This window comes from Pygocentrus nattereri, chromosome 13 (assembly GCF_015220715.1).
Source record: "Pygocentrus nattereri isolate fPygNat1 chromosome 13, fPygNat1.pri, whole genome shotgun sequence".
Taxonomy (NCBI): domain Eukaryota; kingdom Metazoa; phylum Chordata; class Actinopteri; order Characiformes; family Serrasalmidae; genus Pygocentrus; species Pygocentrus nattereri.
The window spans coordinates 20,213,945-20,233,058 of NC_051223.1; the positions used below are offsets into that span (position 1 = coordinate 20,213,945).

The 19,114-nt window shown below is 38.9% G+C and overlaps 1 protein-coding gene across 1 annotated transcript in view; it reads left to right on the plus strand.

Annotated features, from left to right (window-relative positions):
- The window catches only part of tbkbp1 (TBK1 binding protein 1), a 75,688-nt gene extending 59,055 nt beyond the window's left edge, over positions 1-16,633 (plus strand). The window contains exons 7-10 of the mRNA XM_017695923.2: positions 1,619-1,680; positions 7,191-7,306; positions 11,163-11,959; positions 12,879-16,633. Coding sequence (XP_017551412.1) covers positions 1,619-1,680; positions 7,191-7,306; positions 11,163-11,959; positions 12,879-13,010 — 1,107 coding nt within the window. The 3' untranslated portion in view covers positions 13,011-16,633. The remainder of the gene's footprint in view (positions 1-1,618; positions 1,681-7,190; positions 7,307-11,162; positions 11,960-12,878) is intronic.
- The last annotated feature ends 2,481 nt before the right edge of the window (positions 16,634-19,114 follow it).

The window sequence follows — 19,114 nt, forward strand, 5'->3', positions numbered from 1 at the left end:
ATCTACTTTAAATTCTTTACATAGGTCCATAAATGAAAGTAGTTAAAGGGCAGTTGAAGGGCAAAAGGACCCATATTTGTCAAAAACATAGTCATCCCTAAACCACAGACTGTAGCTAAAGTCCTTGCTTTAGCTGGGTTCCATCAAAATGTTTTGCAAATTTGAAGTGAAACAGTAACAAAAAATGCTAATCAAAGTATCCATCAAAAGCTGTTACACACAAAATCCTGAAGTTAACACCACCAGCTTATGCGGTACAATACAAAACGAATCTTGAAGGGCTTTACACCCTTAGTAGCTCTTGGTAGAGCAGTTTTGATAGCCCTCTGTCATCTGTACATGGCTGTTGCCCTAACAATTCAGAGACATCTTATGAGGGCTGAAGTCGCTGCCCCATTTCACCATTGCCCACTGAACACCTGTAAACATCATTCTTGATGTAGCTTTGATGATTCTCATCTAGCATTTCTCTTTTAGTGATAAACCAAGTTTTCCAAATCTGAAGCACATTTATTATTATTATTTTTTTTCAATATTTAGACACTCCTTTATATTTCAGCCTTTTCCTTCCAGGATTTTTAATATGCACTTTCACAATTTTCATAAAAGAGGTGAATATGTGTCAGTGATAGTGAAAAAAGGTCTAAAGAATTGCATGGATTCAAATTGAATCAAAATTAATAAAATCACATTTATTATCACATTTACAGAGGTGCAAAGGTGATTAAAAATCTTTGGTGCATCATGTCCTTAATCATGCCACTTTGGTGCATCATGCCCTTTTAAATACAAAAATACATATAAATAAATGTGTGTGTGTGTGTGTGTGTGCGGTGTGAATTGTCCATGAACATGGTTTAGGGGTGTTCAGCAGCTGATGGAGAAGAAACTGTCTCAGAACTGTCTGGTTCTGGACTTAATGCTTCTGTGCCTTCTTCTGGACCCTAGTGATGTACTAGGCTGTTCGCAACACCCTCTGCATGTTTTCTACTCAATGTCAGCACAGTTATCATACCAGGTGGTGATGGAGCCTGTTAAAGTGCTCTCCACAGTACATGTGTAAAATGTTCGGAGGATGCTGGGGTTCATGCCAAACCTCCACAGCCACCTGAGGTAGAAGACATGCTAATTATTGTGGATCTTGAGTTTTTACAGGTTATTTTTAAAGAAAATACTTGTCTAAATACTGCAAAATTTATATTGTTTATCTGTTTAATAGCCTCTTATAGATGATCTACAGATACGTAAATTGTTAACAAAACATGTGGTAAAACTCAACAGCATTATGGTTAGAGCCAAGTTTAGGATTGGGTTACGGTTTTGGATTAGATTTATTACAATCTGTTACGTTCAATACCGTTGAGTCGCATAATAGATAGATTTAATAGATTTACACTTGAATGTCAAGTAAAGACAAGATGAGCATCTATAGAACATCTACAATGGGCTAAGGTCCACCCATCCATCCATCCATCCATCTTCTAAGCCGCTTCTCCGTGAGGGTCGCGGGGGGGTTGTGCTAAGGTCAATATTTCTTATTATGACATTGTTAAAATGTTATGTGATAGGATTGTAACTGATGTGTTATATGTGTTTCTTGTGTTGGTTTGCGGGACAGGAGGTGAGCTCCAGCTGTGCCCAGTGTGACGTGGAGTGGATAAAGAAGGTGGGAGATGAACAGTAAGTAACTGCAAACCTTATTGCAGAGCACTCTGTTCACTCAGATTTGCTGTGTAGAGTCATCATCTAGTCATTTTAGTCTGTGTTTGAGCAATTTGTTACATATTCAGATGCCCTGGTGAACATGATGTTGAGCAGCAGAGGGCAGTATGGTTTCTGAGAAAAGTAAGAGTACTTTTAACCATCACGCCACTGCCGCAGCGGTTAAAAATCTTCTCCTTCTGTGAGTTTCACACACAAGTCATTAAAAAAAAACACCCTTCTGTTTCCCCCCTTCAGTAACCGCCCCCCCCCCCCCCCCCCCCACACACACACACACCTTCCTCACTCTGCGTCCTCTACATTCCGCACCATTTCTTCATCTACCTAGTGGTTTTAAAGCCCAGTCTTCACTCGCTGAGGATGGAGAAATTGCTAGAGAATTGAAAGTACACTGTGAGCGGAGATGTGTATCTAGAAGCCTACTCCTTTTCCATCTCGCTCGTCTCAGAGTTTCACAGGCGGCCCCCCCCCACCCCCCCTCTCTTCGCATTCTCTGTCTGAATCGCAGCGTCAGTTCTTGTAAGTGCTGGCATTTAATGTAAATGGCCAAAACTTGCTGCAAAAATCCCTGCTAATTTGCCTTGTTGTTGACTTCAGAGGTTTTTGGCTCTTATGTGACTTTGATTTATTGAAGGGTTGGAGATTCTGAGAGGAAAAAAATCAAAACATGAAAAGGTTTTCCTGTCACAGTCACGCAAGCTTCTGAATTCTGGTGAATGTTTATCAGACCACAAAAGAGATAAACTGATCAAATCGCAAGATCTTCCATCGTGATTTATTTCATGACAAGCTGCACTTTCATCTTAAGCTTAATATTACCACTTTACAGAAAGTGCAAAAAAAAAACTAACTCAGCACAGCCCACTGTGTGACAAGTGTCTTAAAAAATGTAACTGGGCTGCCTTCAAATTTTGAGTTCATTGAGCTGTTAATAGTAAGTTGTGTGTGTTTTGCATTCTGTTAACTTATTAATTCGGTTAATTTCTAGACATTCAGTGCAATTTTAAAGCAACCTAGTTACTTGCATAACACATATATATTATATAATATCTGAATTAACCTGCTAAAACCATAGTGTTAGAACATAAATGCCACACATTCTTACATTATCTTACATCAATTTGGATCATTTTGTTCTTCCTTTGTAATATCACTTTCTTGGAAATGTGAGCTTTTGTTCTGACAGTGACAATATGATTAATCAATGTTAATCTAGCATATTTTCTGCACATCACAGCATGTTATATACAGAAACTGCTCTTCCGTCAGTAGAAAGTGCTTTCCTCACACGGCTGGCTCCAGCAGCACACGCTCTTCAGCAGTGAGCTCTTCATGAAAGTCGGATCTTTGAAGTTTAAAAGTAGGCTGTATATTTTTCCTCATTCATTTTATGGTATTCATTTTATTCATGCGTTGTTCAGTTATTATCATCCAACTGTCCTGGTTTTTTTTTTGTTTTGGATAATAATACCCAGACTGTCATGATTGCTTGTTTGGGCTCTTGTAGAGAGTGTATAGTATGGTGAGCTGTGTGGGCTGTGCTAACTGGGATTATTGGAATAATTTCATATTCATGTTTTATTCAGCGATGTAAGATATGCAGCCTGTGAGGCAACATTTATCAGTGTCAAGTAAACAAATATTCTAAACTCTAGTTTATGGGCAAAGGTCAGATACAGCTCATGCAGCCCACTCATATGCCTTCCCACACACATACACACTCTGTAGAATCATCAATATTCTCTCAAAGGTGCCACAATGCACAAGCATGCATGCCTACATATGCATTCAACACATACACACACTAACAGAGCCATACACACGAGTACAGTCAAATGGTACCACTCCCAGACTTCTAAAATGATTGATATCGTCAGTCGGAGTGCCACATATTTAACTGATTGTACTTTTTTTCTGCATTTTTAAATTGTTAGGATATAAACAAAGACATTCAGAGTGGTTTGATGTGAATTGTGCCACAACGATATTTTCACCGCAAACATATTTTTGAATGTAAAGAAAAACTGATTTCAGATTTATCACTACTTTACCCTCAAAAATGTTACATTACAGAAATTCAGCTAAGGTGTAGGTTCACTGGTGGTTTCAGACAGTAAATAACATGGCATACGTTTGCCTTTTAGACATCACAGCCCCTGGTTCCTGTACAACCACTGTGAAGAAATCACAGTTTCTCTGCAATTTCACATGAATCCACTCTGAATGACTGACGTCAATGGCTGAATTATACAGAGATTTGCGGAAACATTTGTGGAATTCCCCCTTAAACGTTCGGAATGTAATATACATGGAACATATTTTTTACTCCTTATATTTTGGTTTAGATCTTCATACTCATTACAGATCTCAAAAGGTGCAATGCTTTATATCTGACCATATCACATCATAAATGCCTGTAAAATTTATGCAAACTCATAAAAGCTCGGTAATAAAATGTATTGATATTTTTGCTTTTTGATGCTTGAACATGTTTAGATGTTGATATTTTTTCATGTTTAGATACTTGAACATGTTTAAATGTTGGCATTTAGTTTAGATGCAGAAATGCTTTTACTTTCACTCCAGCATATTTTGTCTCAGTGCTTCAATTTTTAGTTGAGTAATCCTATGGTAAGCACTGTACTCTCCACCCCAACCTTGACTGTTGGTGTCAAAGCTCGTAACTCCTTTTTTATTGGCTTTTATTTTTACACCACTTGAAAACACAAGCTGCTCTTTACAATATGTGAGCATTGCATCATGAATGGACCAATAGAAATGGCCCAACATTACTTGGAACAAAATTTTATTGTATTAAGGTACTTTAAAGTGAAGATCTTTTTTTTATCTTCTACTACAAAGTTACTATATTAGAGGTGCAAGGTTAATGAAAGTGACAATATCCTTTTTATGTTTAGATTCATGAAATCTGTACATCATTCCCTATCTCTCTGTCTCTGTCTCACACACACACACACACACACACACATACACATACACACACACATGTATGACTGTGCTCACTGGGATTAGAGAGAAATTTTCTGACCCTGTCATCATGCCAGCTTCCTCTGTAGCACACCATTTTACACATTTATCGGAAGGAGTTCACACTTTCAGAAACTTCAAGGAGCTCTAAGCTAAAGGTGATGCCTTCAAAGTGGAGCTTTTAGAAGACTGTCTGTGTGTGTGTGTGTATGTGTGTGTGTGTGTGTGTGTGTGTGTGTGTGTGTGTGTGTGTGTGTGTGTGTGTGTGTGTGTGTGTGTGTGTATCAGTCAGTATGTGTTGAAGTGTGAAGAGAAAAGTCACACGTTGTCTAAAACGTTAAGCAATAAGCCCCAGAGTTCCATAGAGTGTGGGTCTTCAGACAGTAGAGCTTGATAGAATGAATTCCTGGCCTGGCACCTGTAACATTTGGAGATACAGAGAGCCTTTACCCTTCACACTTAGCCACTTATACTGGTGTGGGGATGTCCAGATGGCCAGGTCAGCCAGCGGGGGGACATCATGTCATTCGCAGCATGGTAAGAATATACAATGCTACAGCTCACCAAGGATGGCAGCACACAGGAACCCGAAAGTTCACTGATCGCTGTGTTTAGTATGTCGTTTAGTTTGGCCTGTTTTTGCATGTTGCTGCTAGGACTAGTGCCTTGAATATGAATGCGTTTCTGAAGTTTTCTCAAAGCGTGATTATATAAAATTGAAAGACACAGAATTTATTCAGATAGGCTCAAGCTTTTTAATAGCTGTAGCGCTAGTGTTCCTCTTTTGAGCGTGCATTTGAGGTTCAGCTTTGGCCATGAAAGTTCGTGACTCACTCATTCGGGCAGTTTTGTGGTTTTTGGCGCATATGAACTTCCTCATTAACTCTATGAGATCTGTCATTGTGCAAACCAATGTTATATACTTCCTGTTTTCCATTTGTAGTAAATTTATCTTTGACCATTTCCCCGAAATGTTTCTAATTTGTTTCAGCAAAAACTGATATTTTGAACGCGTGAATGGATACGCGTGAATGGATAGATGGATGAACAAATGAATGAATAAATGAATGAAAAATGAAATGCAATAACACAGTGATGTGTCTAATATAGTTCATAATATTCTATAATACAGACATTTGGAAGTTTAGAAGATAACAATAAAAAGAATGAATGCATGGTATTTAACTGTGTTTTACATGAAAACTGCTGCCCTGTTTTTACATGCTGCATGTGACTGTCATCTATTTATTGCTAGTGAGAATGCTCATGAATATTCGCAGTGGTTAGTAAGAAAAGCACATGTTAATTGAGGTGAATGCGCTGTAGGAAAATGCTGACAGCTAGTTACAGTGCCATAATGAATAGTTTCTCAACTACGTTAATTAACCTTCTGTGAAAATACATGTTTGTAACGGGGAAAAAGAGCATGCTGTTTTGCGTGCTTGCACTTGCTTGCGCACCAACTAAGTCTGTATTTCTCCCCACTGCACCTTATCTGACACCATCGTAAAGCTATGAGTGGAGAAGCGTCTTTTTAGAGTTAAGCAGTGGTGGTTTGTGTGAAATTGGTGTGGATGTGATCAGATAAAGGCGATCTGATGACAGACGAAGTTTCAGTCTACCACAGCCTTTCGCGCTTATCTCCCCTTTTCTTACCCTTATTTTTGATTCGTGGCTCTAATGTGTGCCCTAATCTACAGTTTATCTTTGGGTTAAGCTAGAAGTGAGTGGTAGACAGTGGTTCATGTCACTATCAAGGCACACTGTACTGAGTGGGCATACTTATCTGCATTTTTTTGCATATGATCAAGAATTTTTCATTTTTTGGTTTGTTTCTTTTTCATAGGGTATCTAAAGTTAAAAAATATTATGTTTAAATGGACTTTTCTGACAAGGCAATTATGTATGATTATCAGACTCTGATGGAAACTTTTTCAATTTAACATAATGCAGATTCTAAACGGAACAGTGTAATCTGAACAATGTTGTTAAATATAGTTTGCTGTGCTTAACTATCGGTGATGACAGGCTGTTTCAGCGAATCGAAAATGATTGTGTGGCTGCATTGTTGCCATGGTGAAGGGTTGAAGAGTCAGTTGATTTTAGAGAGACTTGAGAAACTGTACTCCCCAGTAATATTGACAGACTTACTTCGCATATGTAAATAGTTCCCATATCAGTGTATTAGAAGCAATGTCTACATGTTTCATAGAAAATGGGCCATCTTGACACATTCAATACTTTTGACTTACTGATGGCAAAATCCCTTTTTCTGTTGTTTTTTTCAGTCATGTTTTGTGTTACTGCAGTCTATAACTTCCCAAAGGTGCAACATTCAAGTGCATTAGGCCCCTGTTACGTAGCATGATGTGCAGCATGTTGTTGCTCACACTCTATGTATCTCGCTTCCTTGCACACTCTCTCTCTCTCTCTCTCTCTCTCTCTCTCTCTCTCTCTCTCGCTTTCTCTTTCTCTCTCAGGGTGAATCTGGCCCTGGCCTACACAGAGCTGACTGAGGAACTTGGCAAGCTGCAGGCGCTCAGTGCCAAACAGACAGAAATCCTGAGGAAAGCCTCACAAGAGCAGGCCAGTCCAGGTACTGAACAGACACCAAGATTCTTAACCATTCTAGCCTTAATGTATACAGTCATTTAGTGAAACTGAGAATGAATGAATGAATGATACATTGACTCATTAGAGTGCCTTACTGCATCGAGTGTATTTCCATCTGCATTGTACTTATAATAAGCGTCTCCAGCAGACAGGTAGCCTTAATGAGGACTTAGACTGTGATGCGCCCAGCAACGTTTTACATAATATAACGCTTCAGGGTCCAAGATAGCAGATGTTTTGGCGCCCCTGGTCAAATGACGTGTTGGTTTTTTTTTTTTTTGGGGGGGGTTTTTTAAGTGAAAGCAAGTTAACACGTCTTCAGAGAACATATATCTGCACATTTTAATGATCAATCACTGTTATGTGCTGAATTTAACACATAGCATATAACAAAAGAAAAGATGCCATGATTGGTGCACTGACAGGAACAGCCCCTTGACAGCTCTGATTGCCTGGAGTTTTGAGACAAACATTCAAACATTTTACAGCCAGCAGATGTGAAACTTGAGTGTGTGGAGCTGAGAGCAAAAATGATTTTATATATATGTGTATATATATATATATATATATATATATATATATATATATATATATAATACATAACTTATAACTTACATAATAAGTTATATAATAACTAAATTTTGCAGCAAATGCTATATTGAAGTGTAGAGGAAACTTATTTTCACTTACAACACTGTTTCCAAAAAAGTTGGGGTGTTGTACAAAACATAAATTTAAATAGAATGCAGTGAAATGCAAATCATTAAAAGCCTATTTTTAATTAAAAATAGCACAAAGACAACATAACAAATGTTGAAACGGTGGGACAGTGGGACATTGGCAACAAAAAACTGGTATGGTTGTGTAATGCTAATAAAAAGAACCTGGTGGAACATCTCACAGCTAAGTAGTCAATTGGCAACAGGTCAGTAACATGATATAAAAAGACCTTCCCAGAGAGGCTGAGTCTTTCAGAAGTAAGTTCACCACTCTGTGAAAGACTGCATGGCAAATAGTGCAGCAGTTCAAGGAAAACATTTCTCAGCATGAAATAGCAAAGAACTTGGGGATTTCATTATCTACAGTACATAATAGCATTAATAGATTTAGGGAATCCACAGAAATCTCTGTATGCAAGGGGCAAGGCTGGAAGCCATTATTGGATGGTCATGATCTTTGGGCCCTTAGGTGCCACTGCATTAAAAACACACCCGTAAATGTAACCGTGTAATCTGAACAATGGTGTTAAATATAGTTTGCTGTGCTTAACTATCAGTGATGACAGGCTGTTTCAGCAAATCGAAAATGATTGTGTTGCTGCATTGTTGCCATGGTGAAGGGTTGAAGAGTCAGTTGATTTTAGAGAGATTTGAGAAACTGTGCTCCTCAGTAATATTGACAGACACACCCGAAAAACACACCCGATTCTGTAGTGGAAATCACTGCATGAGCTCAAGATCACTTCTGAAAATGATTGTCTGTGAGCACAGTTTGTCACTGCCTCCACAAATACAAGTTAAAACTCTACCATGCAAAGGAGAAATGATATATAAACAGGATCCAGGAATGCCACCTCCTTCTCTGGGCCCAAGCTCATTTAAGATGGACTGATGTGATGCAGGGAAGTGTCCTGTGGCCTCCTCCAGGCTAAAGAGGAGAGGGAGCATCCGGCTTGTTATCAGCACACAATTGAAAAGCCAGCATCTGTGATGGTATGGGAGTGCATTAGTACACATGGCATGGGTGACTTGCACATCTGTGAGGGCACCATTAAGGATTTTTTTTTTGTAGCAACATATGCTGCCATAGATGACATCTTTTTCAGGGATGGCCTTGCTTATTTGAGCAAGACCACATTCTGTAGTAAAAGAGTTTGGGTGGTAAACTGGCCTGCCTAAGATTCAGACCAGTCATTCAGTGAAACATTTGGCGCTTTATGAAATGAAAAATATGACAAAGGAAACCCTGAACTGTTGAGCAGCTGAAATCCTATATCAAGCAATTGGTCTCAGTTTACAAACGCTTACAAAGTATTGTTAAAAGAAGAGGTGGTTCAACACATCCCAACTTTTTTGAAATGTGTTGCTGGCATCAACTTCAAAGTGAGCATATATATATATATTTTTAAAACCAATAAAATTTCTCAGCTTTAATATTTGATGTGCTGTCTTTGTACTATTTTGAATTTTAAAAACGGTGTCAATGATTTTCATATCATTGCATTCTGTTTTTATGTCAATTTTGCATAGCGTCACAACTTTTTTGGAAATGAGATAGAAAATCAACAAAACAAGTCTTTTGCCTGGATATCACAAAAAAACATAACAAACTTGAGTTTGACGTGCTCGATTCCGATGGGATTTTTTCACATACACTAGTTATCTCTTGCTTTAAGAGCCTTTTGCTCGAGACTTGAAGAGTATAAACAGCCCACCCCTTATCTCTTTAACACTTTTGCACCCAACCGCACGACCATAAATGGTGTTTCCCCTTTGATATAGGAAACCATACTAAAAGCAGAAGCAGAGATAGACAAAAAATGCTACTGATTCATAGATGGAGGTGATGATTTCTCTAAATGGCTGATTGCTATCTCACCAGTGCAGTAAGCTCCACACACAACATTGGTAGATGGTGGACTGAGTTGTAATTGTCATTTTCAGTCACAGCAAAATGTATTTACTTGATTGTGCCTTATGCTCATTAATTTTTAAAACAAGAAATATACTGCTACTGTACATATCGCGGTCAAAGTTCACATTTAGAATGTTTGAAGTAAATGGTACGGAGAGGTTCACCCACACATGATTTGGAAAAACAATGAAGACTAAAAGAGGAAACATAGAAGGAAAGAGGAAGTCATTAGAGACAGCAGTGTATCTTTTGGGGTCTGTGTGTGTTTTATGAGTCATGCTAATGATAAGCTGCAGTTATTGCAAATATGCTTATTCTTATTAAGTTTCAGCTCTGACATTTGAAACACTGTTTGCTTTAGGTAGTAAAATAAAGAGTACATTAGTGCCCAGGTTTGCTGAAGGTATATTATTGTATTGATATGAATTACTCAACCAGAGATACCATAAGATGTGTAAAGCCCAGAGTTCTGCAGTCCAATGTTCTACAATATCAACATCAACACTAATGTTGGCAAGCAGCTTTATACTATTCCTTAATAGTATGCATTCTTAAAAATCGAGATGCCAGAAAGGCCTCTTTGAATCAGAAGAAACCACGGTGCAAATTTGATCTGAGTAGAGGGGACCAACTTTAAGAGGCCACTGCTTACATACAATGCTAGCACCTAATAAAGGTTGCAGACTTCTTACATAAAACAAGGTAAACAAAGTACAAGAAGCAAAAATTAAACAATGTAACACATTACCATATACTAAATACTTAAAAATACAGTTTTAATGGAACAAAACATAAGTAACAAGTTATGTAGAGTATAAAAATATTCTCTCTAGTTAGATTAGATTAGTGGGGTTAGAGTAACTTTCTGACTAGCCAAATTTAAACATCCTGGCATACCAACTTTGGCCCACAGGCCATACTTTGGGCAGCCCTGTTCAATAACATTATTAAAGACTTTTGAAAAATACTATGCCCAAGCCAAGAACTTTTCAAGAGTAATTTCGAGCCATATTATGTAGTGGGGATGGTGGGAAACTTTCTAGACGCTCCTAATAATCATTTACAGGTAGGGCACACCAAACCCAGCATTTGAGTTTGTGGGGATTAGTCAGAGAACATAATCAGTGTTCTCTGGGCTTAAAAATGCCATGTTGCAGAGCTAAGATAAAACCGGCGTTAAACCTTTCTTCCTGTCTTGTGTTCAGTTCAGCGCCATTCTCCAGTTCCTCACCAGAGGCATTCGCCTGTTCCTCAGCGCCATTCTCCCATTCAGCAGCGCCATTCTCCTATCCAGCAGCGGCACTCCCCTGTGCCCCAGCGGCGCTCACCGGTGCTGCAACGCCTCTCCCCTGACATGCACCGCCGTTCGCCCCTGCCTGATATCAGTGATGGCCCTGCCTCCTACTCCTGCAGGCCAACTAGTCACCACCTGAGGGCTAGCTTTCAAGGGCGCCGCAGCTACTCAGAGGTGGCTGACCCATCTGCCTACCAGCGGCCTCCTCGCTTCACACTGGACCCCGTCTCCACCCTGCCAAAACCACGACCCTACGTAGAGAGCTACCACAAGCAGCAGGCTCAGCAGCAATCACAGCAGCAGCAGCAACAACACAGCGGCAGCCCACATATTCTAGCCCAGAGACGAGGCTCACAGCCTGGGCTTCAGGCTGTGGGAGGAGAAGGGGGTCTAGTTGAATCCCCAAGACACTCCAGGGAGCTCTCTTTCCAGCACCCAGAATTGTCCCATCTGCATTATGAGTCCCAGCCAAGCCCAACACCACTCCACACAGCCCCCCAGCCGCCCCACTCCTCAGAAGATGAGGAGGAGTGGACCTGCCCCCACCCCATCAGTCCCCCACGGACACTGGGTGCCTCTGGCCCCGCGTCTACCATGAGAGGCCCTGCCTCCTGCTCCGCCTTCCCCATTCCAGCACGCCCCAACACTCTGAGCCACCCGCCTGGATACCTGCATGCAGAACATGCCCAATCCTGGCCTTCTATTAATGTGAGTAACCAGGCAGTGATACTCTAAACTAATATCTCAGTATTGCATTTTTCCAGTTATTTGAATTCATGTACTATGTAAAGATGATAAAACTATCAAAACATGCCATTCAGTTCCTAAAATATGCAGTGCATATATAGAAATTAGGCAGCAAAAGCAACTTATTTTGAATTGAACATATGAAAATCCGGTCAGCCTACAGCAGTTTAGTCCATACAGTCGTGTTGAAGTGATGAAGATTGTTGTTACTGCAGCCTGTTTGTGAATATTGGAGTAGAAGACATTAAGCAAAGTTGGTTAATTGGGGATTTTGATCTGCAAATTTCTTGTTACACAATGCAGACCTTTCTAAAGGAGACACAATGACGGGCAGCCAATCAGAACACAGACTATTTATTTATATTAATATTTAGTAGCTGCTAAGTCTAAAACATACAGAGTGCTTGGAAATGGTTATGAATAAATTATGTTTTTTTGATGCATAATACCCACTCAAACATGTCAAATGGGGGAAATATAGAATGCAAAAATATGTCAAATATGCCCCCTTTTAAACTGCATGGGATCATATGTGGGCTCCTAATTATATTTTAAATATTAATTAAATAATAGTTATAGTTAATATGCCCTGCGATGGACTGGTGACCTGTCCAGTGTGTATCTTGCCTTCCGCCCAATGACTGCTGGGATAGGCTCCAGCACCCCCCTATGACCCTGAGGGAGAAGCGGCTTAGAAGATATATAGTTAATATCAGTAACAATAGTAGCTATTCAATAATAAGTCTTAAAATCAACAACTGCAGTTTAAGGGCTTTAATAAATGTAAAACATGTTACAAGTTCAACTGTATTACTATAACACAATATGGTGTATACTACTATTGTAATGACTCTGAATTGTGTGTGTGGACTGTGTATAGCTGTGGATGGAGACTGAGGAAGAGAGTGATGTCAGGAGCTGCCCGCTGTGCCAAGTGATCTTCCCTGTCGGTTACCCTGACGATGCCCTAATCAAGCACATCGACTCGCACCTGGAGAACAGCAAGATCTAACACCCCGACCATAGTCACACCCCAACACTCTCCTTTAGATCTACACCAAGACTCATTAACAGCTCTTATAAGCTTAGCTGGATGCCTTGAAAGTGAGACAAGAGTAGGCCAGGGAGGTTTAGGCATGCTGAGGCCTGCCTAAGTCCTGATAAAATGAGGATTATTGCAAAGTTGTAAAATCAGAGCAGATGTACAGCATGCAGTGTATGTGCTGATGAGTCGCTGAGAGACATTCTGAGAAGGTTTTAAGGCTCCTTCCAAGCATAATGTAATCACAATCTTTTTTATTTTGAGATAGTACACTCCTTTTCTTTGGCAGAGCCATGTGTACATAGGTGACATTCAAGCATAGGTGTTCTGTTGCAGACTGACTGTCCTTGGAGCCAACAGAACTGTCATAATGCATATAAACTACACCCATGATCCTGCTTTACTTATTCTGCCACTGTAAATCCAAATGGTCAGGGTCTAAACACTTTTGTGTAACACTTTTCATAAGCTGTTCAAAACCATAGTTATTAGTGTAGCGTAGTGGGTAATACCACTCTATACATTGAAAAAAATGGTTCATGATTCAAATGTGTGGTTGCACACAAATAGAATGTTACATCAACACAATTGCTTTCTTATTCATTTTGGCAATAACTGTGTTCATGATATACATTTTATTCATTTGCAACCACAAGACCGTAAATTTCAAAGTGTCACTTTTTTCAGAGTATCAGTAAGAGTCCTTGGGCAAGACTAACACCAATGCTACTTTTGCCTGCATCTATAACATGATTTAAATTTTAAGTCACTCTCGATAAAAGTGTCTTCCGAATGTAAACGTTCCCCTTGTTGAGAACAAACTGGGGGAGCTTGACTGCAACATCAAATAAAAGCAGTGATTATTTTTGAAAATAAGTGATCTTTTCTTTAACACTGGTGTTTATTTGATGTGGCAAGCCTTCCCCTGTCTGTTCTCATGTAGGGGAACAATCTGAGGTGATTAGTAACTAGGTACATTTTCTCACTTAGATGTACTCCAGTAAAATCTTTATGAATTTCTAGTACTGAATCCTGATATTAGTCATTGACACTTAGTTACTAATTGCTTTTTTATGTTTAACATCATTACTCATTACACTGGCAACAGTATGTGTACTGCTTTATGATTGGACATAGCTCTGATCTTTGAGCTCTGTTTATTTTGTTTAATACCAAAATGAGAAGTATAGAGTCTTCAAAACAGCAGTTCCTATGCTGATAGAACCTAGATGTTTAACTGCAGTTCTCTAAGTTACTTAGTACTGAAGTTTTTTGACTTGCTGCTTCAGCGCTTTCTCAGGTGTTTTTTTTTCTTCTAATGTACTTTTACATTTACCTGACTGCCATAACGATACTTTCACTGGGTTATGAGTTTTGGCTACTCTACCCACCTCTGATAACAGCTCAGCTGAACACTGTGACACATTTTAAAAAGTGTTATGGAAAAATGCTTAGACCCTTAAAGCTTGGATTTACGCTATAGACATGACCCTTACAGGTGCTTACAGGGTCTATGTAGTTAGTTCATATTATTTGCTGAGTGATTGTTTGAAGACTCACTGATTGTAGTCAAGAGGGTGTCCTGCAGGGCGGGGCATCGCGGCCATGGTCTGGGAATGGGAATATGAGGTACATGGCCAATGGCTGTATTTGTAAGTGGATATAAATATCGTTTGAATTTCAGCACTTTATACAAACCCTTAATATCCAGTTTACCTTTACAAGTATTACTAACACTGAGGCAAAAAAGGACCTATAGATATTGTTTATTTTTTAATATTCCCTAATGTCTATCTGAATGACATCTTAGTTTGGTAGAACTTCCCTTTAACAAAGTTATACACATATATCTGTAAGTATATGTAAACTCACAATTGCATCTCCACTGTTTGTCTTCCTGTGTGAGAAGAAAAAAATCTTTCAATGAGCAAGCTTAAGAAACATCTTGACTGAATATCCAGTAAGTGATTTAAACCACTTCCAGCAAACACACTTTATCTTCATTGGATTCTAATGAAAAGAAAGTGATGTGGGTGCTGATTATCTAACAAGGCTAACCCTGTGATCTGCATAGACTGCTCAGGCGGCCTACTTACTACACAAATGTTGTTTTCAGCTGAAAACAACATTTTGACTGAACCATACGGGTAGATACCATTGATCTATTTGAGATGCACTTGATGAGACAATAGAGGTTCTGACCAAATTTCAAAACACATTTAGCAAAAATGCTTCAATGTATGTACTGTAAATGTACCTGACCTGTATTTAAAACCAGTTAAGTGTATTAACTTGTAAAACTACTATGTATATAGATAGATATTTTGAGAGATCAAAGGAAATCAAAAGGTTAAGATACAAAGGAAAATATTGGAGTTGCAAATGAATAATCCCACGTTTTGCTGTAATACTGTACTTGAGGCCACATGACAAGAATGAAGCAGACCATTTTAATTAGCTACCTTTCCAGCTACTGTTTCTTGTGTTTACCCTGCACTGTACTGTGAACTCTCCTTTGCTAGCTACTCGCTGTCCGATTTTATGGCCCTTGTGAGCAGTCAGGGCACTTAATATCCCAGTGACCCAAATAACGAGCTACCAAAGAGGGAAAGTAGCACAAAATGGTCACATCATTAATGTCCCCAGTGCTAAATTACATAGCCAAATATAGCTAGGAGCAGACAAAATCTTTACGCTGGCTGTCAGATAGCTGGGGTAGAAGTTTCTGATCTAAACTAATAGCATACTGAATGGTAAATGATGAAAGGCAGCTTTACATTCTGATGGTCTGAAGTTGAAAGTTCATATTATACATCGTAGTTCAATTCTTGACATCAAAAGTCTAATACTGACAGCTATGGGTGTCTGGGTAATTTGGGGATTTAGACATGCAGTATACAATAATCAACCAAAGACAGCTTTGGAAAGATGTTTTAAAATCAGGTATATATATATATATATATATATATATATATATATATATATATGTGTGTGTGTATGAAAAGGATGCACCAAGTACAAAATAAGCATAACATGCTCACATGTAGAAGTGAAGGTTCGCATATAGAAGCCTAAACTACGTTGCTAAAACAAGGATCTTGTGGCTATGACGTGCAGACCAGTTCAAATACAGTGATTACTGCATAATCACACACTAGTGCACATGACACATTTACATTTTGAATCAGTCTAGCACCCTTTTCCACTGAACTATAATGCAGAAACAAAGCAACACTTACGCCACTATTCACAAAGAGTTCACTCAGGAGTTATTTAAAGAGCTATTGCTGATGTTTCTCTTCCTCAGACCCTACTTCTCAGAAAAAGGTCAGCCCTCTGTGGATCTTCTCCTAGTGGTTTCTCTTTCAGCCTGTTGTTTGGTGTGTGACTACCTTGTGATATTCTTAAATAACTCAGGGGATAAAGCTTTGTGAATATGGCTACTGTACCGTGCACTGCTTCAAACCTCCACAGGGACAGTGTGATAACTCGCCAAATCAGATAGAACACTAATGAGGGGTAACCACAGAAATATTTTGTGATAGCAATGAGGGACCCCCGCCGCAAAAAAAAAAAAAAAAAAAAAAAAAAAAGATACAAAGTAGATTCTAAATAATGCATAATGTGTCCAGTTTTTTTTCTTTCTGTAAATACTATGGTAAATAAAATAGAACTTGCACTCACTTTTCTTGTCTTTGATATTGATTGTGGTGACAGCCCTGACCACAGTTTTTGTTTATATCGTTTCCAGAAAAAATGGCCATTAAGTTATTTAGTTTTTAGTGTCAGAAAATAAATTGCACAAAAGCCTCCAAGATATGATATTACATTTATTAATATTTAATTTGTTTATTAATATTTACTTCGTGCACCCTAGTGCTTTAACCTTTCCATCCTTCCAGTCTTGAAACCAATGAGTTACAGCTGTGTCCTCCCAACAAAAACTGTTCCCAAAACCGTCAATGGCATTGTTACCCTTCAGAGAGACCCTAACATTCACACAAGCAACTGCCCAAACACACTGCCATTACTGCCAAATTTCTTTCTTTTAAGCATCTAAATTTTGAAGGTAAAAATTGAGCTTTAAAAATTAGAGTTAAAAAAAAATATTCAAAGATATTGAAAAAATGCAACCACTGACAACTGTGTTAGGTCTGGTAGACCACCAAAACTCACCATCAGATATTTAAAGCTTTCATCTTTCAGAGGGGAGAAAATCAAGCTCCCCTCTTGCTTCAGACCTGAAAAATATTCCCAGGTGTTTCTGTCCATCCTTCCAATGTGAGACAACAATCAATTCAGCAAATTACTGAAAATGAATCTCACCCACAAATTGTGAGCTGTATATATATACTGTCTAGTATATATACTGTCTAAAGTGTCATTAGGAAACGGCAGTTAAGGAGAACTGTGGAAGTTATGGTAAGTTCTGGAGTACCAAGAAAATTCTCAGATAGTACTGTTTGTATGCTTCCCTGAAAGGCAAAGTGAAACCCCTGTATGACAGCAAAGGATGTGCAGAAAGGTTTAGGTGACAGGAATGGTGGTGCACAATTCTACTGTGCAAGATTGCTTGCGACAACATGACATGCATGGAACAGTCATTGGATGAAAACTCTAGTTACAATCACGAAGGTATGTGTGGAGAAAAAGGAGCAGCAGCTGATAAAAAGAACACGTTGCCAACTGTTAAGCATGAGTGTAGATCTGTTATGCTTTGGGGTTGTATGTCTACCATTGCACAGATATATGAAATAATGGATTACATGAAATATTAGCAAATTCTGAAAGCAAATGTGACCCAATCAGTCAAGAAGCAGACTAAAAAGATGATGACTTCTACAACAGGACAATGATCCAAAATATACCTCAATATCAAAAACATACCATAAATTTCTGTATGAAATGCAAGTTGATGCTTTTGGAATTAACTTGAACATAACTGAAAACCTGAAGATCTTAAACATGCTACGAGTGCAAGAGGACCCAAGAATATTGCAGAACTAGAAGCAATCTGCAAGAAAGAGCGGATGAAAATTGATAAAACAGTATTACGAACACGCCTGCAAAATGTACTTCTTGCGTGCTTCCGCCCGCAATACCTAGCACCATTTTTGTCTGGAACCCGCCCAATTCAACCACTTGCTATGCCCACTCCCACCCTATAGTCATCTTCCATGCCTGCCTGAATTTGCTATAATGCACATTACTGGTGTAAGACATGTCCGTACGACATGCTGGAAAAGCCTCCAGGCCCATCATACCTCCTTGCACCCAGATGCAAAAAATTTCAGTGAAACAAAAAGTTTCAATGTTGCAAAAGATAAGTAAATTTCACTTTACTACACTATACTACACTACACTACACTATAAAAACTCACTATACAATGACTGTAGCTACATCACATGATGTCGCAACGCAGCAAAGCAGCTCGGCCTTGCTACTATTATTTTTAGCTTCATATCATTAGGTAATTACTGTGTAAGACGTCCACAAGTCAGCTGAAATGACATGAAATCCACAACACAGGAGTGAAAACAATTGTTTTGAAAACAAGTAATAAAATTCCATGCATATACTATTTGCTGGATGTTATGTAGATTCATGTGTTTTGCTTCTTGTAATAATTACCCACGTTATTCTTTGTAGCACACTTGCAGCTTATTTATGCTTGCCTGTTTGCTTCTGCAACTAGCCCCCCCCTTAATTGCTAAATAATACAATTGATTTATTTACTAAACCATCAAGATACAATAGTACTTCCTTAAAAATCTCCTGACCCCCTGTTCCACCTGCTGAACTCTTTCTTTTCATCTATTCTCTCTCCATTTCTGTCAGACACACACACATACATAGACACACACACACACACACACACACACACACACACGCACACACAGGGTTATGTGCTCCTCACAGGATGACCCGCCCATCCGCTACTCAAAACCACACGCTGGTTTAGAGAAGCACTGCAAGCTCCCTCTCTCTCTCTCTCTCTTTCTCTCTCTCTCTCTCTCTCTTGGACATACACTTTGCACTGTGCACACACCCAAACCATTCAAGATCAAAAACA